General features: G+C 37.4%; 1 protein-coding gene and 1 non-coding gene across 2 annotated transcripts; both read left to right on the top strand.

Moving 5' to 3' along the window:
* Nucleotides 1-26: 26 nt before the first annotated feature.
* Nucleotides 27-14,640, top strand: LOC103711486 (uncharacterized). Its single transcript, XM_008797636.6, has 6 exons — nucleotides 27-719; nucleotides 3,038-3,124; nucleotides 6,592-6,774; nucleotides 6,895-6,981; nucleotides 7,070-7,141; nucleotides 12,049-14,640. Exons 1-6 carry the CDS (start codon nucleotides 525-527, stop codon nucleotides 13,990-13,992), a joined length of 2,568 nt encoding a protein of 855 aa, XP_008795858.2. The 5' UTR covers nucleotides 27-524; the 3' UTR covers nucleotides 13,993-14,640.
* A 6,562-nt stretch (nucleotides 14,641-21,202) lies between these two features.
* Nucleotides 21,203-21,338, top strand: LOC149768285 (small nucleolar RNA Z247). The gene has a single exon (XR_016399695.1). It is a non-coding gene; the product is annotated as a small nucleolar RNA Z247 (small nucleolar RNA).
* Nucleotides 21,339-27,896: the final 6,558 nt, after the last annotated feature.

Below are 27,896 nucleotides of genomic sequence, written 5' to 3'. Positions count from 1 at the left end.
GTTTGCTTAGCATCATTTGTGGCATCACAAACTAAAAGTTATTCACACTCGGAGGAGCATCGCATGCTAATAAAAAATAAAGATTGTTTCCAGGATACCTTTTACAGTTTTACCACGGCCAATGGCCTATTTTGCCTGAAAGAACTCCGTGAATTAAAATAAACCCAAGAAAGAAGTCCATATCATTATCAGAGCCAAAACTTCTCTTCTTCCCATCGTTCAATACTGCGCTTTTCTTTTTGAGTCCCTTCGGCTTTGTATCGCTACGACGGCTCCAAGAAATCGCCGCCCCAAACCCTAAACCCCCTTTCCCCTCCTCCGTGCTCAAACCCTAACCCCCCCCTCCTCCTCCTCTTTCTCTTCCTTTCGAAAACCCTACCATGGAGGAGGACAATCCCGTGCCCTCGCGCCCCGGCCCGAGTAGAATTTGATCCTTTTTCCCTAGTTCGGCGGCGAGAGAGGAGCTGGCATTCCTGCGATTGATTTGGTTTCTTGGATCGGGTCGGGGCTGATTGATTCGAGCAATGGACAACCGAGATTCGTCTGTATCTCCAGCAGCAGCGGCGGTGGGCAAGGACGGGTCCGCGGAGGAGGATGGACTTTTGTCCGTCGCGGCGGGCCTGGCCAAGGAGGCTGCTGTCCTTTTCCAGAGCCGGCGCTACTCTGAGTGTATCGATGTGTTGAAGCAGCTGTTACAGAAGAAAGAAGATGATCCCAAGGTGTGAACTTTACTCGTTTCTTTTATTTTTTGCCCCTTTTGTTGAATATGACGAAGAAAACCCTGCTATGCTGTTCGATTTTCCGTTTTGAAGGCCTTGGATCTTATCATGAACATTTGCCTTAGAGTTTATGGATTCGCTTTGTTTCAATGCCCTTCGTTATTTTCAATTTTTTAAAAAATCCAAACTTGTTGATTAAATTCAGTTTACAAACTTATGTTTCATGTTTTCTTGTTTGGGGAAGAGAGATTTACGTTCTGCTAGTGATGCTTAGACTAATGGTTAACCATCTCAATCCTTTTTTAGTTAATCTTAGGTTCATAGTCATCCATGGCCTGGCTTCATTCGAATGAGTTGCTTCGTAACTTCTAAAGATTTTCCATACACAACTTGCTGTGGGAAGAAAACCTGATATATGTCAAGACGTTTAGAAAGATAAAACCCTAAATGTTTCTGAATATATTTGTCATACAGGATTTTGCCTTCTTACTGAATGGGGAAGTAGAAAAAAGAAGGCTAGGTTGAGTTGACCGATGTCAGAAGTCTCCATGAGATCTTGTTTGATTAAATTTTTTGTGTTTTTGAGATTAGGATTGTGAATGTTTTGCCAATTACAAAGTTGAATGATGAAATGAGAGAGGGTCATTGATTGGAAGATCATTCTTTTTAATCATCTTTGATGATGTTTGCGGTTTAGTACAGTTAGATTATTTCAGATTTTGTGTAAGCATAAATTGCTCGGTAAACTATATTACAGGTTCTTCTTATGAAATACATTTTGATGAATCCTAACTTGATTGATTCATTCTTTTCTAGATGAGCACTCTTGATCTATTTGATAGATCCAGACACACTCCTGGGTTCTTCATCATTTTGATAGATATATACAATCTTTTGAAGATTTCTATCTTCTAGAATATCATGTACTTAATTATCTCAAGCTGATTGCTCATGGTCATATCCAACAATCGTGAGTGTATTCAAGATCTGTTCTTTGACTAATTTGATTTGCTCTGTATGGTACTTGCACTTTACTTCATCTTAAATAAGTTCTCTGATGTTTGTTGTTGACAATGCATAGCTGTTTCCACTTTTTCTTGCCTTGTTGTATGGTCCATTTTTTCTATGGGGAACATCTATATCAAATGCGGAAACACATCCCCCTTGCCAATATGAAGAAACCCTTATTATAGAAACATTTTTCAAAAACACTAGATTTCGAGAATCATGTAGCACCACACAATTTGACCTGCCATGTTGCTAGGATGCAAGATTAGCATGCATCATCCCAAAAACATACACAATATTATACATGAATACTCACTGACATTTGCTTAGAAAACACAAAATTTTTCTAACACAGTCTATTCAATGTATTCAGTTATTTCAAGCGCATCAGGTACTCCATGTTCTTGTGATTGCTTTATGTATGTATAATACCAAACACCAATCAAATATTAGAATAACACTAACTAGAAAACTTTGTATGCATGAAGCATTTGATACTCAAAAAGTTTTTTGGGATGACTAATTATGCACTATGTTAGACTATGATGCGAAGCATTGTTAACTAATGCTCAGTCAGTATCTCTGTTTCCCTTCTTAATGATACAAGGAGCATTTACCTTGGGTTCAAGACATCATTGTCTGTGGTATTTTCTTGTAGGGATATAGTCTAACATTTTCCGTATGTAAATTACTCGTGACCTATATAGATGAAGGTAAAGATGTGATTGATTTCATATTTTTATTTGCAACCAAGGCTGATGTAACCCTTGTTTAGAGTTTTGTGGTTTGATGATCTTGCTATATCGAACCAATGCATTATGCATAGGAATAAATGGGATAATATATTAGGTTCTTTGACTCCTAAGATTTACATTATGATGTGGAAGCTGATGAGAATATTTGGATGGACCAACGTATGTAATGCAATAGAATTGCTACCAATACCACCACCACAATCATTGCCTCCCACATGTTATATGAGAGCCTCATGACCGTTACCGTAATAATATTGTTCTTGTTCCCAGTAGGCATCTTCAATCATATCAACTAGTAGATAATCAGACCACATCTTGTCGAATTACCATGAATTGTTTGAATTATAAGAGAAGATCTTGCAATTTTTAATGATGAAGAATGAATTTTATCATGTGGTACTTCTTTGTGATGCACTGTCATTCCATTCGGGAGACCTTTATGGCATATTCTGAGTACAATAGTTGTAGTGATATTAACCTGTGAAAAGTAAAAGAATCATGGAGATTAGTATTTTCATGTCATTAGTTCTGAGTTGACTTGTTTTTATTTTTCAGATTCTTCACAACATAGCTGTTGCAGAGTACTATCATGATGGTTGTCCCGACCCAAAGAAGCTACTTGATGTGTTCAACAAGGTTAAGGTAAGGTGGACATGTCAAGCATTTATGCCTTTTTTGCTTGTGGCTCTTTTGACTGTTCCTGATAATTTTATATTCAGAATAGAAAGATCAAAAATCTTGTTAGACTTGATAATTTTGATTGTCTGCCTATTGCTAGTGAGATCACTGTGTTAATTCCATAAAGGTGACGCCGCATAACTAAGAGCTTTGTTACAATTTACTCTGGGATGGTTCTGTGCTTTATTGGGTATATAATCTTTATTTAGAATTAATACTTGGTATTTAACTGAGCTGTTCTTGAAAGCTTTTAGTGATCCTCTAATCCAATACTCATTGAATTTTAACTACACTATAAGTCTAACTGATACGATTATTTGTGTACAACTAATGATATCTGATAGTTGTTCCATTATTTTATTCTGTCTATTAATAAATTTTGATTATGTTTGTGCTAGTTGAACAAGAACCAATCCTTCAATCGTCAATCTTGAGTGTTCAAGATAATTGTCTCCAACATCTCTCAGTTGTTAATAAGTTGTTGATGCAATCCAGCCCATAGACCTGGGAGTATGCACAACCTCTTCAGTTTTTCAGTCTTATGAATTATGACATTGAATTGTGTGAAAGTATAATTTGATGCATTTAAGTGCTGTTTGGCATGGCATGTTGTGATATGTGTTGTGCCTATGCCTTATCAACATGTGACATTGACATAGTACTGGTTGTGTGCTGGTACTCGGCAAACTACAATGCCGCGTGCTATACTGGCTGTGCATCAGTAGTTGGCATAATGCCATGCCTCGTGCCAAGCACCGGCATAGCTTAGCATGACCTAATAAATACCGTAGTGGTGCCAAGCTAGCATGTCCTTGACACATAATACATAAATCCTTGATTTGAACACCAGTAGATTATGCATAATTCCCCTCCTTTTTGAAATAAGGATCTTCATAGTCTTGTATGGCCAATGTGTTTATTTGCAAGAATATGAATGAATCCACTAACTTATGTTTTGTGGTGTAACGTTTTTTATCAAGGTTTTAAAACTCAGTTTTGCTTTGGTCCCCTAGCTAGAGTGGTGTCAGTAGTTTCAGCAGTTCTACCATGAGTTTTGGAGTTTTGGTCAAAAAAGTTAAGAAAATATCCAAAAAAAGTAAAATAAAAAAAATCAAGGCAGGTTCTTTCCCATCTTTTGATTGTGTTTTAAGTTATCTAGGATCATAAATTATAATGGTTTGGGTGGTTTCAGGCTAAAGTTAAACTATAGGCAAGTCATTTCCCATCATCTGATTATTTTATCTAGATTCATAATTTATATAATTTGGATAGTTTCAGGCTGAAATGAAATTCTATTAAATCTAACGCATTAAATATATAACATGAATGTACACATATCTTAAGTACCAAATATCATTAAATCAAGCATAAAAGGTGGGTGGCACTAATGATAGTGGCCATCATCATCATACAATGTAGATGGTAGTACTAATAGAAATGTTTTATTTATTGTATATGAAAAGGTATTATTTTTGTGAAATGTATTGTATTTAGTTGTTTACAATAATATTTGTGAAGTGCTATGATAAGGGCCATTAGAGGTCTTGACTGTCAAGAATTATATTTATTATGTATCCCTATTTTAACTTAAGAAAAAAAAAATCTATGGAAAGGTTATATGCTTTGAGAGCAGTTCTTGTATGCTTTATAACCACCATATGTTTTTGTAATTAAGGGTTCTTTCAACTATGAAAATTTGTGACCACACTTTTATGATGACAAAAAGTATTCGTTTGACAGAACTGCTCTGCTACCACTTTGGTGTGATTTGAGGTAAAGATGTTGCGGATAGGGAAAACAGCAAATTTAAGAACCATGCTTAATAAAAGAGAAGAAAAGTTTAGATTGGGGATTGGGAGTGACTTGGTGGTATATATGAGAATTATATTGTGCGGAAATTGAAAGGGAAGTTTTTGGATATAGAACATATTAAATGTCAAAATTTGATGATGCATTTTTAATCACAAACTTTAAAGCTCATGAAGCATTAATAGAAAGCACCTGACAACTGTTCAAAATACAATCTAGTGACTTTTCTTAACAATAATACTACTCAAAATAAGGGTCATGAAGGAGCATTAGTTAAACTCAGCTCTTTTTTTAAATCTAAACTCATCTATATGAATTAATTAACAAACCTAAAATCTAAAACCCTTTGAGCTTATGTCATGTTTCCACATGTTGAAAATTTATGTGCTCTCATTAGTTATGAATTTCCGCATCTTATAAATAATGTGTTTTGTTGTAATATGTGCTTTATAAATGCAATAACACATTCCAAAACCAAATGAAATATGGTTGCACCTGATTTGATTTATATCCATTATGGTGCATATTTTCATAACACGAATTCCTTTTACTTATTCCTCTTTCCTTTCCAGGAAGATTGATAATACTGCTAACGGTTCACTTACCTCTTAAGGACCTGAAGGGAATGACCCAAGATGATTTTTTTTCATAAAAAAATCATTGTTCTGTGAGATTTGCTTTGCAGATTTGTATTTGTTCCCTTCATCTTCAGCAAAAGTTTATTTTCCAGTGCCATAACTTGGGAATGTGGAACAATTTTCACTGCCCAACTTCTGCACAGGCACACCCAAGTGGCCCTCCAGTTATGAATTGCACCCACATATTCTTAAACAGTCAATGCTCAGTACTCAATACTTGCACTCTAACCAATCTCTTCTCTTAAGAATTGGTATGTTACATGCAGAAGCACTTTTACCTTCTGGATCTGAAGATCAAGTTCAGCCTGTGGCTCACTGGTTCTAAAATATGCTTGGCTTTAGTGCATGCTTGGTATTGCTTAAGAAAGTACCTTCTTGACTTTTAAAGCCAAAAAGCATTTTGCTAAAAAATTAAGTGTTTGGTAATGTTGTCTGAAAACTGCTTCTACAAGAAGAGAAACTCGGAAAAGTGCTTGTAGGAGAAGCTAGAAAACCTAGCTTCTGTCTTCTTCTTTTCTCACAAAAGCAGAAACAACACCAAAGTCGCCCTTAATATACCGAGCATAGTAATTTCTTTAGATTGTTCTGTACAAGCACGCTTCCCCCAGTGCAACAGAAGTTACAAATCATTTGGAGATAATTTTTCATCATCTTTGTCATGAAATGTTGATGTTGCTTTTGCAATATTGGTATATATTATTAAAAGTTCAGGGAAGCTGCATATAATTTGTATCAATGGAAGTCACTTCAGTTTGTTGATGTTTGGAGTTTTGGACCTTAATTTATGTATTTTTTTGCTTCAATCTGTTGATCTCTTCAAATTTGAAGATTTTGTAGATAGTTTGCAGTTATTGCATCAACATGCTGTTTTCAACATTACTTTTGTTTGACCTTTCGTTCCCTTTTTTAATGGTTGTTGTCGCCCTATTTTGTATTGAACTGAACATGTGCACATTTTGGACCAATTTGTTGATGTTGATATAGAAGAGAAGCGAAGACCTAGCTTGTAAATCTGGAGAACAGATAGAAGCTGCTAACAGCCTTGGTAGCAATGTTACATCAGGGTCTAGAGGGAGTAGTAGTACGCTATATCAGTTGTCTGCTGCAAATGCTGGTGGCATTGCTTGTGTAGATGAGTTTGACACTTCCATCGTCACATTCAACACTGTATGCTATCTATATGCCATTTTCATTTCTTTCTTTCTTTATTGTTAAGCTTGTGCTTGAAGGGAACTGGTATTGTTATTGGTATTGACAGTTTTCTTACTCAATTTGTTGTGTAAACAGGCAGTTATCCTCTATAATCTTCGTAATTATGCAAATGCATTATCAGTTCTAGAGCCGTTATATCAAAATTTAGAACCCATAGATGAGGTATATCTGATTTCAATAATTACTCTTTAATTAAGCAAGCCTAAGCTTTGTTGCTTTCTTTTCTTATATGTCATTTGCACTTTTGCAGTCAACAGCTCTTAATGTGTGCCTTCTCTTACTGGATATTGCATTATCTTCCCAAGATGCATCAAAAGCTGCAGTAAGTTCACATGCCAAAATGTTATGCTTCCTTGCCTCTTCAGAGCTAGTGTGCTGCTGCCCTATAGTGATACTATAGTTTTCCTAACTTTGTATCCTAAATTGATGCTAAAGATTTACTCTTTACATCATATCATCAATCCTCTCCCATCTATAGTCTCTTATAAATTTTACCTCGCCATTTGTTCTTATGTTAGTCCAATTATCCATGATAAATGCAACTTCAAATTACTTTGAGCTTCCATTGAAAGATTCTGGTCTTTCTCATTTTTCTGAATTTGAACTTGAATCTTTAGAATGTCTGATGCAAAACAACATATGAATTGAAGCACTCTTACAGAAATTAATGTAGAATTTAATGGGAGACAAGGAGATGGTATTCAGAATAGCAGGAGCTTGAATGCATATTTACTATAAAATCTGTAATCAGATCTGAATCTTGTATAAGACTGGACTAGACAAAAAACTTTTTCTTTTTCATTTTTATCTAGAAAACTAGGTGACGGATAATCAAAGCTCAGTGTGGGGGACGTGATTCTGGGAAGTGATTGGGCGTGAAACATCAAGGTTTTGGTTTCTGGAAATTCAGACATGGCTAGTGATAAAATATGGAGGTTGGAAAGAATAAAAAAACATTTTTTGGAAGGTTGTTTAGAGATTGTATGGTTTTCAATATCGTCAGAAAAGTTAAGGCTAGTCCGCTAGGTATATGAGGAAAAAGATGAAGGGAAAATGAGAAGTAGGACCTGCAAATGGATTAGGCCTTACTCGAGATCCAACCTGAAATCTGACATGATAAGACCTGATTGGATCCAACCCCACATTTAATTGGGGCTGAACCAAGGTACGCCGAACCGGTACCGGTTGGCGTACCGATGGAGACCCGGACCGGTTCGGGCCGTACCGAACCGGTTCGGACGGTTCCTCCACGCAGGCGCGCGCCCGAGTAGTTCCCCTTCCCCTGCGCATTTTCTCACATGTGGGATGCTTCCCTGTGCGATGATCCACGCGCGGTCTCGTTTCCTTGCGCCTTGCACGAGGCCCTGCGCGGGGCGCGCTGCCCAAAGCGCGGGCGCGTTTCTCCACGTTACCCGAGCGCGGGCGCCTTTGCGAGCGCGTTTCCCCGCGCGCGGGCGCCTTTGCGAGCGCGTACCTGTGCGAACCTGTCCGATTTGCACCCGTACACAGCGGAAACCGGTCGGTTCTGGCTCTTCTGAGGCCAGAACCGTTTCACAGGAAGGGCCAGAACCGTTTTTCACAGCTGGATCGTACCGGCTACGGCACGTACCGGTACGATACGTGCTGAACCGGCCGTTACCGACCGGTTCAGCATGCCATGGGCTGAACTAGGATCATCCCTTTTTTGATCCAATGCCGACCTCTTCTAATCCCAATCGATATATGGACCAAAATGCATTAAGTAACTCCACAAGCCAAATAGACTCGAGAATATCTGACCCAATCCATTTACTTAAGCATCTATAAATGAAAACGAAATACATAATTAGGTAGTCAGTTTTTCTCAATGCATAGAGTAGAGCTAAGTTTGCCATGACCCAAAATGGTCTAATGGATTTTCTTGAGATAGCTGACTATAATGCATATATATTTAAGATTTTTTAAGTGCCTACAGCAAAGAATTGTGTAAAATGTAACTTTTTTTTTTTAAATATAGAGAAGATACTAAATTCTGAAAATACCTCTACTCAGAATTAACCTGACCTGATCTCAAAACAAGGAGATGGAATTGGATCTAGACCAACACATCCCAATCTCCTTGTTTGATATAAAAGTAGAATTGTCAGTCCGACCTGGCGAACCTAGTTAATAGGTGGTTAGGGTTGGATCTATAAATTTTAGACCCAGATTAAATGAAGTTGGATTTGGATCAAACAAATCTTTAACCCAATCCAACACACTTGCAGCCCTAGGAAGAAGAAACATAGGTTGGAGATTTCACAGCCAAAATACCTAGGCATTGCAATCAAGGCTGAAGGAGAGACTTTTGAAGCATGAACTCACACCATGGAAGGGAAGAAATGTATCTTGATTTTATTGAAGTCAATGCTATGATGCTGGTTCATCTCCTATATGGGCCCATATGGGTTACTTGTGGCTGTAGATTGCTGAACGTGTAAAGGAAAGAACTTTTTCTATTAAGGAGACAGGTTAGGTTAACCACAAGAGGAGGCAAGTTAGGACTTGCATATAGTAAAAGAAAGAAGCCAACTTTTTCAAGGAAACAAATTAAGGCTTCCATGAGAAAAGAGGAAAGAGTTCTCTTTTTCTATTAAGACATAATGGGCTCATAGACTATGTGGCTGCTATTTGGGTGAATATTGTTCCATAAGTCCAACTTTGTTTTCTGTATTGTTTTTTAGGCTATTTCCAGCTTAGTGAAAAGTTCAAGGATTATCCCCATATTATGATCTCAAATGGCGTCACAAGGTATGCCTACATATTGGCTTTGCAGCTTTATCATTTACGCTGAAGGTCCCATCTACCCAAAAACTATTACTGAGAATGGACAAAAACTAGAATGGAAATAGTTGTGACGAAAAGTGTGTAGGTAGAAACAAGGCATGTGGGATGAAATCATTCTCCCATTTGGTTCTATTGAATAAGGATGAAGAGACAATTGAAGGTGTCTTAAATAAGATGTAGACAAAATGCACTGGTAAAGGTGTATGTCTGGAGAGTTATGAAACCTAGAAGACATAATTTTGTCATTAGAAATTGGATTATTGGGTGTTATGAGGTACAACATTTGCATAAAATATGTTTATTTCTCGTATGTAAAACAACAGCAATGCTATAATAGCAACTGCATGTTAAGACCGCCATTGTGAAATAGGTTTAGCTTGCACAAAAGTGTTTTACCTAGAGTGGGAGCTCACCATTTTGGTATGTGGCTCTTGACCCCCAATACTCAATTACTTAATTGCTGACCCTGCTTCTTAAGGGTTCCCTTGGGACTTCTGTTGTTTTTATATCATTATTCTTAAAGTGGTTGATCAAATGAAGATCCAAATCTGGAGTCTTGTCCAATCATAAAAGGCAAGGTATATTGGTGCATCATATATGGAGGCTGTAAGACCTGCTTTACCATATATATATTTGAAATTTGGGTGGTGAAGATGCTCCTTAAGATGATTTTTGCAGGATGACAATGTTGAGGTGAATGTGGTAAAATGTAAATATGGGTAATGGTAAGCATCCTAGACATCTTAGGTTTATCATCAATGGCCTTTGGGTTGAGAAATCTGGGTAGGCCTAATCAGCTAATGTATTTGAGTGATTATAATTTAAGACATTCGGTTTGAGACACAGGCATTAGGGAAAACCTATCAACTTGAAATTGATCTATTGATTAAACAGGTCAAATTCCAAAACTGAACCCAACCTATTTATTAAATAAGTAACCCATCCTGACACATGTAGGCCATTTGATAAACAGGTTGGAACGGGTTGGGTCTGTGATAACAAGTTAAACAGGTTAAGCAGGTCTTGAATAATTTAAACAAGTTGTCCATGAGCCAGGTTGTGACCTTGTCAACCTGATCCAAGTATTAAACAATTGGAACGGATTAGATAAGTTAGGACTCTAAACTTGAACTTGACCCATTTGATAAATGGTTTAAGTCAGATCAACCTGCTTATGACTAAAACCTGTTTATGCCAATTCCTATCCGCTTATCTCGGGTTAGTGTGTCTGCTTATAAATTGCCACCCTTCAATTGAGGATAAATATATGAGAACTACCTTGAGATGGTTCGAAACTATGTAATTTAGGCATGAACAACCATGATGAACAGTATGGCACATTGGCACTTGTAAATCACAAGTACATGTTAATGTGTCCGTGTAGTGGCGATCATGATGCCGCATATTTAATAAATTATCTCTTTTTTGATTAAGATACATCATGTGGATTGTTGATGATAAGGCAACTAATTTCATTTGACCAAGAAGATCATGCAAATAATTATTCAACTATTTACTGAAGGATAGATTTGTTTGGCGCACTTAGAGTTCATATTAGAGCCTGAGGATAGTTTTTCTTAACATTACTATTTTCCATAATTTTTGCTTATATTGAGGGAAATTTATTTAATATAATTGACCTTGATATTGTCTAGGATAAATTTAGTTAAAAAGTCTATGGGCTAATTTGTGTTGGATTGAGAAGCACTTAAGTTCATCATAACAATTTTTGGGAGTTCCATGTTGCTTGATGTAAGTTTGTTCCCTTCAATTCTTTCCTTTCTTGAAGTCTTGCGATTGCACTTTCTATACCTTACTGGACTGTTTCCAGTGTGCAGTACCTAGCCCCCCACATGAATTTCCATTGACAATGTCAATGTAAACATTTGTACATTTTTTCTAATTCATCAATGAGCAAATAAGTTAATGCAGCCATTTGTAGACTAGAGCTGGATTTATGGTTTTTTGGTTATTGTAATTTCAGATCTAAACCTGAAACTAGTTTGACTGCAAAACAAAGCATAAGAGTTTCCAATGATTGAGAAAATATAAGAAGAAAGAAACTCAGGTAAGTGGAGAGGAGAAGAAAAAATTTACGGATTTCAATAGAAAGAGGAGAAAAAAATGAACCATGATGCTCCGGAGAAGACAACTTCAATCTATTCAATTATCAGAAGGTACTGTTCATACAATGAAGAATGGTTATTGTTCATGGTCTTGTAGCATGAACAGTACTCAAAAATATCACTGGCTGGTGTGACACTTTAGGCCATTCAAAATTGCGAGGAAATATGTATTACTGATGACAATAACCAAATATGATCCTTTGACAAGTGCTTTGATGTTTACTTCTCTGTTTAATTTTCCAATACGCCAGATTTTCTTCTGTTCTTTGCTTTGATATTTTTATTTCCTGATTTGTAGGATGTAATCCAATATCTGGAAAAATCCTTTGGTGTTAGCTCTTTGCCAAACCAAAGTGATAATGGAAGCCTGCAGCAACTACTTTTGAACCAATTTAAAGTTGCTGGAACAAGTAGTATTGCTGCATCAGATGCTTCTAGTTCAGATTCAAGTGCCAGTGCAAATGCTGCTGAGAACCCTCTGGTGGGAAATTTATCTGATGAAGCATTAGAGTATGAAACCTTGTACTCAACATTGGATGGTGGAAATCAGAACTTGGGTAGGCCAACCTCAAATGATCACTCAAAAACCTCAGCTGACTGGGCTGCTACTGCCATTGATCTAAAACTGAAAATGCATCTTTACAAAGTCCGACTTCTGCTCCTTACTAGGAACCTGAAGACTGCAAAGCGTGAGCTTAAGCTTGCTATGAACATGGTACATGGTAGGGATTCATCTACAGAGCTCCTCCTGAAGTCTCAGTTAGAGTATGCCCGTAGCAACCATCGCAAGGCCATAAAACTTTTGGATACAATTAGTAACCGAACAGAACCAGTAATGCTCAGTATGTATAACAACAATATTGGGTGCATACTTCACCAGCAAAGGTCGCACCACACATCAAACTGGTTCTTTAACAAGGCACTGAGGCACAGCTTGTTGCTTCGATCAGAGAAGCCTTTGAAGCTTGTTGCTTTTTCACAGGACAAATCCTGTCTTATTGCGTACAACTGTGGCCTTCAGCATTTAGTGTGTGGAAAGCCATTGGCTGCAGCTCGCTGTTTTCGTCAAGCCATTCCAGTCTTCAGCAACCGACCACTCTTCTGGCTCCGTTTCGCTGAATGCTGTCTACTAGCATTAGAGAAGGGGTTACTAAGTGTTTCTTCAAGTGGTGAAGATATTAAAGTTCATGTTGCTGGCTCAGGCAAATGGCAGCAACTAGTTGTCGACTGTGTCAACTCGAGATATAGCAATTCAGATTCTACAGCAGGAGATGATGCGACCAATGGTGATGATCAGATCTTGATCTCACTTCCATTTGCTCGGCGGTGTCTTCTCAATGCTCAGCTTTTATTGGATGCTTTGGATCGGAAAATGACGAAACTTGATGCCTCAGCCTTTGCATTGGATGTGGCTGATCCTAACCAAGGAGCATCTATAAACCTTAAGAATTCAAACCAGAAGAATATGTCGAGCAGGGACTCGAAAGCATTGAATTCAACATCAGCATCCACTGCAATCGGTGTAAATTTTGATCCTAAAGAAACCAAGGGTGGTACCAGCTTGAATACCACCTTACAGATCTCAGTTGCTGGATATGAGGACATGTGCAGAAAAGAAAACCACAGAATAAGGCAAGCTGTTTTAGGAGACCTGGCATATGTTGGATTGTGCTTAGAAGATCCTTTGAAAGCATTGGTTGCTGTGAAGTCCCTTCAGCAGCTGCCAGACTGTTCAAAAATGTCTCTCTTTCTTGGTCATGTATATGCTGCTGAAGCACTCTGTTGCCTGAACCGACCTAAAGAAGCTGCAGAGCAGTTGTCAGTTTATATAGCAGATGGGCAAAATGTTGAGTTGCCATACACTAATGAAGACAGAGAGAAGTGGAGTGATGAGAAAGCTGCTGACTATGAAGAGTCAAATGGTTCTCTTACAGCCAAACCAACTGTGGAAGGGACCAAAACAACTATTGAAGAGTCCCGAGATATGGGGTTCCTGAATCCTGATGAGGCACGTGGGGTCCTTTATGTGAACCTTGCTGCCATGTCTGCAATGCAGGGGGATCTTGAGCAGGCAAGCCACTTTGCAAAGCAAGGTCTCTCTTCCCTGCCCAACAATCCAAGAGTATTGCTTGCAGCGGTATATATGGATCTGCTACAGGGGAAAACACAAGAGGCTCTTGCTAAGTTGAGAAAGTGTAGGAGGGTAAGGTTTCTTTGTAGTAATGTGAAAATGAGCAGCTGAGATGGTTCATGCTTTAATTGATGTGTGTTCCGGATGAGTATTCAGCAAGATGATCCGAGAGTTATTTGTACCATACGAAGGACAGGCCGTACAATAATCATTTTTTCCCTATATTTGAGGCCTAGTGGTGTGGCTCATTGTTTCAATCTGCTGACCACTTTTTGTGTTCAAGTTGTAGTCAGATTCAAGGAAAAGAGTTGGGCACAATTGATAAGAAAATTCATTCATCTAGGAAAGTACATGCAAAGCCTTCACAATCAAAGCATTCTCAGTATTCTTGCTTTTTCTTTGTGATGTAATTTGGGTCCTGACATGTGGATGGTGCTAAAGTTAAGGGATTGTGATCCTTAACCATCAAGCATGCTGTCAGCTTGTCCATGCAGCCTTAGGAACACGTTTACTTTCATCCATGATTGTCAGAACTGAGGACTGAGAGTTCTCTAAGCTTAATTTGTTAATTTGGCTTTGGCATTAAAGAGGCTGTTGATGAAAGTATGTCTTCCATGGTGCCCTAGTGTGCTTATATACATTGTGTAACCAGCATCGTCATATTGAAACAGGCTGCTGTGACTTCCAAATAATCAGTTCAGCATCCAAAGAACGTTTGGGTGGGTTGTATTTTGATAATGCAAATTGTTATCCAGGAAAGAATCATTTGTTTCCAGTGATCATTATGATGATATCTAGGTGTGAATGCCAGTATCGTATTTTTTTTTTAGCCACAGGTTGGTTAGAAGCTGTGAAGTCTTTAAAAGTCCTATGCTCGGTGATACATGCAGGGCTTCATACTCTTAGGGCTTATAGCGCTTCTGATTCTATCCACCTGCACGCAATTTTATGATCGATCACAAATCTACCTCCCATTTTTTACTGTTGCACAGAGTAATTGGCCTCCAGAAAACCCCTTGATATCCTTCAAAATCATTCAGTGCAGCACTTGTCTCGCTCAGATTTCCATATTCACATTACTTAACCATGCGCAGCAGCACCTCTCTTGAACAAAGGAACAATGCCGGGGAGACCCGGCTATCTCCTTAATATCTGAAAGTATTGCCGAAGTTTCATCTCATTAATTGCATGGTCCTTTGCACCATCTCTCATACGTCGCATGAATAATTTATAGAAGACATTTCTGAGTACGTGAAAAAAAAACACAAACGAAGATATAGATGGTAGTGTGAAAATCTTAATGGAAAGCAATATGACCCACCAATTCCCTTCATGTGGATTCTACTGTCATACCACATCACCACTTTCCTCTTACCTCCCCTTGCTCATGGCATTGGTGGGAAGGATGGAATAACGATCTATGCCACTATAGTTGGATGTCCTGCTACGGAAGTACGGGACTCGAGCGTAGAAGGATGTTAAGGCTACCCATATCCCTTTGATGCTTGTGCTTTTTTCGCTTCTTTTTACCTATTCAATCAAAGCCTTCATTTTTCTTCACTTATGCAAGGGAAATTGTATGGATAAGATACTGGGGCATGCGAATACATAGCAAACGCACTAAAGAAAACAAGAGAAAGACCCAAGATATGATAAAAGAAAAGGATACAATGTGAAATTTTGTAACCATACCTGAACAATAACATTTAATGCTTCATTTACACGATTTTTAGTCTTTTTTTTATGGAAACGGGAGGAACATCCACCTGGTTTTTTATTGATATCATTTACACGTTTTTTAGTTGGCGAGAACTAAAAAGAAATCGATGAAAATGAGAAATAAGAAATGGGAATCACCATTCCTGTTCTACAATTGGGGTATGAGATGAAGAAATGCTCTGGAAGGGATTGATAAGCCCATTTTAATGTTGAGTTAAATTGTTATACTCTAAAATCTAATTAATTTTAAATTAATCTTCTAATATATCATTAGATGAAGAATTGAACTAGGTGTAAACAAACAGTTATAATAATGGTTTTGAAGGTCTTGCATTACATTGCAAGCTTTTAAATAACGATCATGACTTAGCTGCCATCTTGTTATTATGACTGCTCTGGAACAAGAATGATGGCCATTACATTAAGAGAATATGACTGTTATATATTTTACATTTTTCACTTTTCATATGGTATAAGTATATTTATGTGCAACCAATTTCTTCATTCTTAAAATTTCTCCATTTCATTCCAGATCTTAGGAAAGGTCCACGTTCTCTCTCTCTCTCTCTCTCTCTCTCTCTCTCTCTCTCTCTCTCTATCTATCTATCTATCTATCTATCTATCTATCTATCTCTCTATTAGGTTTAATTTTCTTTTAATTGCTATCCTTAAATTTCCTCTTTCATGACGTCCTCTGTGATTTTTTTCCCTCCACACCACTCTACTTATTTGTGTAAATATGCTACGATAAGGTACATTTGAGTGAATCAGAACATCTATTCATGTTCATGTTCAAGTTTTTTAGGCACCTTCCTGATTCGCCATCCTTTATCATATTTGGAAAAAAATAAGAAAGGTAAGTGTAGTAGTGTTTTATTAGTCCATACAAATAAATAATTCCAAAATATATGAAGAGTCGATTAATATTCCATCTAGTTGCCAAATATTCTTCTAACTAACTTTTTTCCTAGTTATGTAATTATTTCATTTTAATCTTGGATTGTGTATCTATATACACCACATATAGATCGACGATTGTGATCTAAAAGCCAACAGAACAAGGAAGATGCAGATCGAAATACTAAGAGTGCAAACGGACACAATAAAGGTTCAGAACGAAAATCTAACGTGTAGATCCAAGAGAGCAAGAGTTATTGGCCAAAGATGAGGTCTTAGTGGAACGAAGTCCAAGGATAGTGGTTGGTCAGCAGTTACTGCTATCAAAGTGCTGGAGGAGTGGTTAGACTACCTAGCATGCATGGAAAGAGTCGCCCATGTGGCACACGATAGTAAGTGTAATAACCCGATTTAAACTTGTTTGGCTGGCCGGACCCATGCCTCTTATGTGCTTTGAATGTGAGGTCGAGGACTCATGATAGGAGTTTGTCTTCCTTCCCAATTTCGTCGGACGAGGGACACCGAGTGCTGGTATCTCCTCTTCTAAGCTTTAGGTTTTTTCTATAAAAGAAACTCCATCTCTTTCTAATTAATCCAACCTCAAACCCTTCCATCTTACTCGTCGGAGTCGAGGTAAGGATCTCTGATCTTTCCTCTTCTTTTCATGGTCTTATAGCCGCCATTTAAGGCTTGATAGAGTCGGCGAGTTGTTGGATTTAGGTGGAACAAGGTCTTCCTTGTTCGATCTTTTTTTCTCTCGTTTTTAGCAGTCCCCGGCCATCGACCATTGCTTGCTATCAAGGCCTCCACTGCCCTTGAGTACTCCATGGCCACATGGTCAAGTATTGGCCATCGGTCAATGAGCTATCCATGATCAAGGCTAATTTCTCTTCATCTCTTGTTTCTCTATTCTATTTCTTTTTTACTAGTCGACCACCACTGCCAGATGCTGCCACAGCCTCTCGTTGTCGTGGGATGCCATTTCTCCGGCCAGGGGCAGCTCGATGCAATTGGAGGCCTAAGACAAACTTTCTAAGAGAGGCCTTTTTTTTAAAATAATAATAATAATAATAATAATCAAAGGAATTAAAAGCATAAAGGTAACAATAAATTAAAGATAAAAGTAAAGTTTGGTTATTTGAGTAGCCAAAGGTCCTTTTCAATGGTTACAATTTGATATTTATAATAGACACTTTTCTACTATATATTACATTCGTAAGTTACCTAATGGCGAAAAATATGATAGAAGATGGTTAGTGTATTCGAAGGATTTGGATAGGGTATATTGTTTTTGTTGTAAATTATTTGATTCAAAGTCTAGCACGAGTCAATTAGTCAATGAAGGAAGTAGGGATTGGAAAAATCTAGGTATCAAGCTTAAAAGTCATGAAACAACTAATGAACATATCATTAGCATGAATAGGTGGATTGATATAGAAGTAAGATTGCCAAAAAATAAAACAATTGATAAAAGTCTCCAGGAACAAATAAACCAAGAGAAGGATCATTGGAAAAAAGTTCTATTGAGAATTATTGCTGCCGTAAAAAATCTTGCAAAAAATAATTTAGCATTTCGAGAAAAGAATGAAAAGATCTATCAAAGCAATAACGGAAATTTTCTAAGTTTTATTGAAATGATTGCAGAATTTGATCCAGTAATGCAAGAACATGTTCAACGCATTCAACATGGTGAAATTCACAATCATTATTTAGGTCATAATATTCAAAATGAATTGATTCAAATATTAGCGTCTGAAATTAAAGCTATAATAATTAAAAAGATTAAAGAAGCAAAATATTTTTCTGTAATACTTGATTGCACTCCTGATGCAAGCCATCAGGAACAAATGACCCTAGTTTTAAGATGTGTAGATACTTCAACAAGTCCAGTAAAAGTAGAAGAATATTTTTTAGAATTTTTAGAAGTAGATGATACCTCTGGAAAGGGCCTTTTTAATGAACTTATAAATATAATAAAAAAACATAAACTTGAGGTTAATGATATAAGAGGACAAGGGTATGACAATGGATCTAATATGAAAGGAAAATATCAAGGTGTACAAAGAAGATTATTAGATATAAATCCTAGAGCATTTTACACACCATGTGGATGTCATAATTTGAATTTAGTATTATGTGATACTGCTAACTCATGTCCTAAGGCTATATTTTTTTTGGAGTGATACAACGAATTTATACCTTATTTTCTTCTTCTACAAAATGATGGAAAATTTTACAAGATAATGTATCTACATTAACTCTTAAACCTTTGTCACAGACACGTTGGAAAAGTCGTATTGAAAGTGTCAAAACAATTAAACATCAAGCTCCTAAAATAAGAGATGCCTTAGTTCAATTAGCGGAGACTAGTGAAGATCCTAAAATAAAGAGTGAAGCCATATGCTTAGCTACATATGAGATTGAAAATTTTGAATTCTTATTAGGCATGAATATTTGGTACGATATATTGTTTGCTGTTAACTCAGTTAGTAAGATTTTACAATCTGAAGACATGTATATTGATGTTGCTATAGATCAATTAAAAGGTCTTCTTTCTTATTTAAAAAGTTATAGAGAAAATGGATTTATGAATGCTTTGAATTCATCTAAAGAAATTGCAAATAAAATGGAAATAGAACCTACATTTCATGAAAAACGTGTGATCCGTAGAAAAAAACAATTTGATGAAAATACTGATGATGAGACACCAAGATCAGCTGAAGAATCTTTTAGAATTGATTACTTTTTATATATAGTAGATCAAGCTATTTCTTCAATTCAAAGTAGGTTTGAACAATTCACTATATATGAAGATATTTTTAGTTTTTTGTTTAATTTTAAAAAATTAAAATCTTTGAATGAAGAGAATTTGAAAAGATGTTGTCTTAATCTTGAAAACTATTTAAAGCACGGTGAATATTCTGATATTGATGGTCTTGATCTGTTTTCAGAGTTAAACGTTTTAAAAAAAATTTATAAATAGAAACTAGTACCCCTATTGATACTTTAAGTTTTATAAAAAAAATAGATTCTTTTCCAAATGCATGCATTGCTTACAGGATATTGTTAACAATACCTGTAATAGTTGTTTCTACTGAAAGAAGTTTTTCAAAATTAAAGTTGATAAAATCTTATTTGCGGTCAACTATGTTATAAGAAAGATTAAATGGATTAGCTATATTATCGATTGAAAATAGTATTTTAATGAATCTTGAGTACAAAAGTTTGATTAGCAATTTTGCATCTCAAAAAGCTAGACAGATTTTTTTTAAATAAATTTTTAAAGTATTTTGCACTTATTAAAATTTATTATTATTATTATTATTATTATTTTTAAAAAAAGGCCTCTCTTAGAAAGTTCGCCTTAGGCCTCCAATTGCATCGGGCCGCCCCTGGGTCCAACAAGCTTTTCTGGCATGCGCCGTAGGCTTGTGACAGAAATAGTATCCTACTATTTTTTGTGCCTTGCTTAGATTTCTTTCCACACTATATTTTTATTTTGTTTTGAATTTATATGATTTTTAATATGATTTAAGTATTTTTTATATATTTTTATTTATTATCTTTTCTTGAAGTTAATTGTAGTTATCTAGCATAGCAAGTTTGCCTAGAAGAGAACATATATATTGGAAAGGTGTTGGAATCAATTCACTAATAGCAAGTATGCCTAGAAGAGAACATATATATTGGAAAGGTGTTGGAATCAAATCACTACAAACAATTTTACATCCAAATGAATAGTAAATGAATTTTTATCATAAAAGCCACAAATCAGTTCATTTCATAAATATCATTCATCCTAGCATCTAGAAGTGGAATATTAATTTTTATTTTGAAAATATTACTTCCAGCGGAATTCGTTCCTTGCTATATATATACAACAAAAATACTGAAATGAGGCAAAGCAGGAATTCCCATGCTATTCTATTGATGAGAAGATAAGTTCTGATGAGAATACCAAGTCAAAGGAGATCAGAAGAATTGAAACTGATTGCAATGCTAACAAATAATTGTTAGCATAACAAAACTTGTTGTAGAGTTTGTTTAGACAACAAACTTCGTTGTAAACAATGTTATATATGTGCATTCAATCAATACAGAATTGTGTGCTTGAAACCAATTAAACATCACGTGCTCTCCCTATTTCTTTATGGTATCAGAGCCTTGCTCGACCAACGTTAACATGTCCATTACTCAAGCCTCTCCTACCACTCATGACACTTCACCTTCTATCACCTCACCCACATTTACCACCTTGCCACATCTTGTCACAGTTAAACTTGGGCGTGAGAATTTTATTCTCTAGAAGGCTCAACTTATCCCGTATTTGCGTGGCCAAGATGTCTTTGGCTATCTTGATGGGTCAATCACACCACCACTGAAGCATGTTAGTGATTCCAACTTAGCTACTAATGAAGCTGCTTCTATTCCCAATCCAGCTTATCATCATTGGCTTAAACAAGATCAACTTCTACTCGATACTATCATGTCTTCTTTAATGGAAGGTGTTTTCTCTCAAGTAGTTGGATATTCTACATCTCCCGAAGTTTGGCTCACCTTGGAACGTATGTATGCATCTCAATCTAGGGCATGAGTTATCCAAATTCGCACCCAACTTGCGAACTTTCGCAAGGGTAATTTATCTGTCACTAATTATTTTCAGCAAGTGAAAGGATACTGTGATACTCTTGCTTTTGCTGGTCATCCTTTGGGTGACGATGAAATTATCTCCTTTCTTCTCGCCGGTTTAGGATCATATTATGATCCATTAGTCACATCTGTGACAACTCGCATTGACCCTATGAGCGTTGAAGAACTCTATAGTCATATGCTCACTCATGCAATACGACTTGAGCAACAAAATAATGTTGCTAACATATCTACATCTTCAGTCAATGTTGCCTCTTGTAACCGGACAAATCATGGGAGAGGGAAGCACTCTAGTAATTCCTCCTCCAACTTTAATCGATCATGAAGGCGTAATTCTACACATGGACGAGGTGCTTTTCCAAATGATGGTCAAACTAGCTCCTCTCGTGCAACTAGCTCTTCACGCCCAACTTGCCAAGTTTGTGGAAATTTGGACATTCAGCTATTAAGTGCTTTCATCGCTTTGACTTATCCTACCAAAACGATCCACCTCAACAAAAGTCTTACACTCTTCTTGCGGCACCACCGCAGTACTCTGACTATGATTGACATCCTGACACAAGAGCAACACATCATCTCACTCCAGATATAAGCAATCTCAACATAAGGAATGATGAATACACTGGTACATACACTATTCAAGTTGACAATGGTGAAGGTTTTCACATTTCTTATAGTGGTTCCTCCCATATTCTTGCTTCTAGTTGGCCATATCTCCTTAAAAACATCTTACTTCTTCCCCAGATTCAAAAGAACTTACTTTCTGTTCATCAATTTGCTAGAGATAACAATGTCTATTTTGAGTTTCATGCTAACTTTTTCTTGATTAAGGATTGCAATTCCGAGAAAACCCTTCACCGGGGGCCGCTCTGTGATAGTCTCTATTCCATGCTTTCCTTGCCTCAACCATCTTCACCTTTAGCTCTTATTGGTGTTCGTGCATCCATTGAAGATTGGCATAGGAGGCTTGGTCATTCTGTTTTTCAAACAATCTCAAAAGTTGTTTCTCATCACCAACTCCCAGTTTCTTCCAATAAAAGACAACATGTTTGTTCTGACTTTCAACTAGCTAAGAGTCATAATCGACCATTTCCGTCATCTAAGTCGAAGTCTCGACGACCTTTAGATTTAATTTTTACTTATGTGTGGGGCCCTTCAGCTGTACTTTCAACAATGGTAATCGTTACAATGTATCTTTTGAGGATGATTTTAGTAAATTCATTGGGCTATTTCCTATCAAATTAAAGCCTGACGTCGAGTCCTTTCTTCATCATTTTCAAACATTTGTTGAGCGACAATTAAACCTTTTGGGAGGATGATTTCTTAACTGCAACTTATTTGATTAATAGCAGTTAATCACCTTATGAATTGCTTTTCCATCAGCAACCAAAATATAAATTCCTGCATGTATTTGGTTGTGCATGTTGGCCCTGTCACGCCCCCGCCTGCGTGAGGCACGTGAGGCACCCAATGCCCACGTGGGGGCCACATGAGGGGGGAACATGGGACACTTCTGCCAGATATTATCCAATTTCGAGAACCGCACGTGTGTGCATGCGCCGCTCAGAGCCCTCTCCAATTTTGTTTTCCACCCAAAACGCGTCTGCAGGATTTGGAGACATCTGTCTCATATGCCTAGACTCTGAAACAAGTCTAGCTGATGTAGGATCTTTCACCTACCCTCGGACTAGAGCCGTCCTCGACTCTGATACCAAATGCCATGCCTCCGCCTGCGCGAGGCACGTGAGTCACCCAGTACCCACATGGAGGCCATATAAGGAAGGAACACGGGGCTTCTCTATCATATATTGTCCGGTTTTGAGGCCCACACACGTACGCACGCGCCACTCATACCCCTCTCTGATTTTGTTTTCCACCCAAAATGCGTCTACAGAATTTGGAGACATCCGTCTCATATGCCCAGGCTCTAAAATGAGTCTAGCCGATGTGGGATCTTTTAGGTCTTGTCTTCGTTCTATAATCATCATAAACTTGATTATAGATCCAAGACTCGTGTGTTTCTAGGTTATGGTCTAGATCACCATGGTTACAAATGTTTCGATCCCTCTAATGGTTGAATCTGTGTCTTAACGTGGTGTTTGATGAGCATCGTTTTTCCTTCCGACTAACGTGGCACTCTTCCCCTCCTGCACAGTTACCTCCCTCAAATCCAAATAGGCATATTATCACCCACTCGCCTATTTCTCCTCTTGCAACTACAAATCCTTCTTTGCAGGTGTCAAACTCATCCACCTTGCAGGTGTCAAAATCATCCATGCCACTTCAATGTTCTGTACCTAGAAATTTTCTTCCTCACCAGTCTGACATGATGTATGATTCTCCAGAAAGATCATGTGAATCTGTAGCTGCTCCTATGACTGACTCTTCTCCAACTACTCCAACAAATGAGTCTAGTGCCAATATGTCATCTAATACCTCTCCAAGTACTCTTGTTCCTACTAATCATACTCATGCAATGACTACCAGATCTCAAAATCAAATTTTCAAGTCCAAAGTTGCTACTGATGGTACGATTAAATATCCTCTACCAAAAGCATTAATTGTTGAATATGCTGATGTTGAGCCTACATGTTATAGTGATGCTGTGAAGAATATTAAATGGCGAGAAGCTATGAATTCTTGTGCCTCCAAAATCTAACATGAATATAGTGGGTTGCCACTAGGTTTTTTTGTGTCAAGCGTCATGCCGATGAATCTATTGATAGGTATAAAGCTTGACTTGTGGCCAAAGGTTATCACCAACAATACGGTGTCGACTACTTAGAGACTTACAATCCAGTTGTAAAGCCAACGATAATTTATACCATACTTTCAATTGCTAGTTCTAATAACTGGTGCCTTCGTCAAATAGACGTTCAAAATGCTTTCCTCCATGGTTTTCTCAATGAGGAAGTATATATGGATCGACCACTGGTTATCGATATCTACAATTTTCCAATCATGTGTGTTGATTGCACAAGGCCTTATATGGTCTTAAACAAGCCCCTCGGGCTTGGTTTTCCAGGTTGAGTAATCGTCTCTTGGCACTTGGCTTCATTGCTTCAAAAGCTAATTCTTCACTATTTATCTTGCGGTAGCAGTCACTACTAATATTTTTCCTAATTTATGTGGATGATATCATAGTCTCTGGTTCAAATGCTACTAGTGTTAACTCTATTATATGGCTTCTCAATGCTGACTTTGCCGTCAAGGATCATGGATAGCTAAACTATTTCTTATGCATTGAAGCGCTTCATGTTCCTGAAGGATTGTTCGTTACGCAAAGAAAGTATATTGCTGATCTTCTTTGTGGAAGTCATATGGACAAAGCTAAGCCAACTCCATCACCAATGTCTACTACTTGCTCTCTATCAGCTTATAGTGGAGTACAATTTGACAATCCAATATTATATCGAAGTATTGTTAGTGGACTACAATACTTAGCCTTCGCTCGTCCTGATATTGCCTTCTCAGTTAATCGGGTATGTCAATTGATGCACAACCCACTATTTCCTCATTGGCAGGCTGTGAAATGTATCTTGCGTTATTTGAAGCACACCATATCTCTTAGCCTTCTCATTGCAAAAGACTCGTCACTAAATTTACATGCCTTCTCCGATGCGGACTGGGCCGGCGACACCGATGATAGATGCTCCACAAGTGCCTACTGTATTTTTCTTGATAACAACTTAATCTCTTAGAGTTCCGAGAAACAAAACACTGTTGCATATAGCAGCACAAAAGCTGAATATCATTCTGTTGCAAATGCCACTATCGAATTGCGATGGATTCAATCTCTACTTCATGAACTAGGTTTCTCGGGGTCCAAAACTCCCACACTTTGGTGTGATAACATCGGAGCAACTTATCTTTGGTCTAATCCAGTTTTTCATACTAGAACAAAGCATATAGAGATTGATTTTCATTTTGTCCGTGATAGAGTTGCCAAAAATCAATTACATATTTGTTTTATCTCGAGCAAAGATCAACTAGCTGATGCTCTCACAAAGCCTCTATCCATTACTCGGTTCGCTATATTGTGCGCCAATCTTAATGTCTGCTCACTCCCATTTAGATTATGGGGGTGTATTGACGAGAAGATAAGTTCAGAGATAAAAAAAATTGAAACTGATTGCAATGCTAACAAATAATTATTAGCATGGCAAAACTTGTGGTAGAGTTTGTTTAGATAACAAATTTTGTTGTACACAATATTATATATGTGCATTCAATCAATAAAGAGCTGTGTGGTTGAAACCAATTAAACATCACGTGCTCTCCCTCTTTTTTTATATTCTAACCTCCACACTTCGAGCTAAATATATCCTAACTATGATTGATAGTTGAAAAATTGATTTAAATGAGGCATGTATTGCCTTTCTAGTAACAAACAAAAAAATTTTCTTAAATTACATATGTTAAGCCAACAAGATTAGGAATCTAATATTTTTCTAAAGCAAGCGTCCAGAATTTATCGAGAGGATAAGGGAAGCCGCAGCGGCAGTCGGAAGGGAAAACTTCTGCAGCCCGAGAGTTGTTGAGGGCGGGCCCACAAATCCAGGATCCAGTCAGAATTTTTTTTGAAAAAAACGAGCGTCAGGGTTCACGGATTCGCGTAAGTCCAAGCACCACCGCCATGAAATGAAAGAAAGCGAACAGAGACCACTCACGGACTGGTTCGTAGGCTCTCACAGTTGCCCAAAAGCCATACATGACATGACATTCCGGCCCCCCATCTCTCTCTCTCTCTCTCTCTCTCTCTCTCATCTCTGAGGTTGATGTCTGGAAGTTTTGGGCGACAACATGCATTCTCTAAGGTTGACGTCTAGAAGTTTGGGGAATCGCATGCATGGCCTCTTAGCTGTAAATCTGTTTATTGAGTTCTCACTCAACGATAAGCTGGCAGTCTGTCTGGGAAAACTTTGGCAGCGAGTGAAACCAAGAGTGCGCCACATACATGCATGCAAATACAAGGGCTGTGTACGTACTCGGGCAAGTGGCCTGTTGTATGACCATCCCTTGCAACTCAAGATAGGGGGAAGCCTACTTGAGCTCATGGCCTATATTGATCGTAAGCCAAAAAGGTTTAGGCTACGCGCGTGGTTTATCGTAATAAAGCTCTACTATTTAATGAAGTCATATAATATTGCGGCATTGTTTTCATGAAATTTCTCATAGTCAAATGTGAGTTTTATATATTAAATCCGAATTAAAATATGAAAGAAAGTTATATCAGAAAGGAAAAAGCGCGAGAGATGATAAATGAAGCATGTATGGAGGTTTGGGCAATTGTATACAAAAAAAATCCTGCCATGCTTTCCATGGATGTATTTATATATACCAGATTGGTTCAATAAATTTGATTTACCAAAAAAAAAGCCTATCGTGCTTTAATGTTTTATATATTATTATATGATATTATCTCTAGTTTTAATAATTCTTGAATAGGATGATTAAATTAGGATTTAAGTTAGGTTGCGAAATGTATAATCCATGGGATTAACCAAATATAGCTCACCATCGGAGGAAGATTAAGCTTGGTGGGGCAATTTTTTGGAAAGAAGAATCCTTAAAACCAGAGATAAAGTAAGTCACCCTTTGAGAAGGATGCATAATCCCGATTTTTGGTAGATTTTATGTCCAATGGCTTTCCTGAATGCGTGAATTTCTTCATTCCTTCCTGCGATGCCTCTCTCCAACTGGTTTGAAAGAATTTTATCATAACATTTGCAGGCATCCAAACATGCACTACAGTTGCAATTCTCTGATAGAATGGCAAGCATAGATTAGGTTAATTGTAAAGGGCAGTTAAACACACTGTCAATTACACCTGTAGCTAGCTCCTACAACTAGGCAACCAAATTTTATGTTCAACATGCTTCTTCAAATTGATCTTTTTTACATAAAGGAAGAGCTCGAGGTCACTCTCATGTCTAGCTCTAAGGTTCTGGAACTATTGAAAACTACATTCACTAGAATCCAAAAGTAGAATTACAACTCATGTGCTTGCTTATATGTAAAGAGTCCAAAGTACTACTGAAGCATGCATGAACTTGTCCCCCCATGCCATCTCCATTCTGCGCACCTACCCCCACTTAACTTTTTTTTGGATAGGGCTGCAAATGAACCAAGCTGTTTACCAACATGTTGGGCTTTGCTTGGTAACATTTTTTAATCCAGTTTATTTTGTTAGGAAATAAATCGAGCTCAAACTTCATCTAAAGCTCAATTAAAATGAGTCAAAGTTACATACCCTTAGCTTGTAACAATAAATAGAAGCAATGGATCGAGCCGGTAAGAACTTGTGCAATGAAAAAGTTTGTCAAACTTGAACATTTGTTATCAAGCATGACCTGATCAGCTCTGCCTGAGCTCGAACCCCCTTTCCCATGGCAATCCAAGCCTAACCCAAAGTCAGCTTTGGATTCGGGACAGCCCTAATTTTGGTCCTTTTACTATAGAGCTATATTTATATCGGGGTTCCCTCCAGCCATGTTTTGTCACGTTCCCCTATCTTGTCTACACTGCTACACATTTGGAGTATTCCTGAGTTCAGAAAAAAATTAAATTTTTTATAGTACTTAAAAGAAAAGGACAAGAACAATGAAGACAATGCAGACAGAAACTATAGAGTGCATTGCACCAGTCGCAAGGTTTTTTTTTTTTTTTTCTTTTCTTGAAAGTCTATATCAGATGAGAAGTGCAATGACTCTGAAACCGAAAGGGGCTCTTTAATCTCATTCATCATC

The sequence above is a fragment of the Phoenix dactylifera genome, chromosome 2, assembly GCF_051530095.1.
Source record: "Phoenix dactylifera cultivar Ajwa chromosome 2, Ajwa_hap1_PhDact_Kaust_v1.1, whole genome shotgun sequence".
Taxonomy (NCBI): Eukaryota; Viridiplantae; Streptophyta; class Magnoliopsida; order Arecales; family Arecaceae; genus Phoenix; species Phoenix dactylifera.
This window is presented reverse-complemented; position numbering and strand designations above follow the sequence as displayed.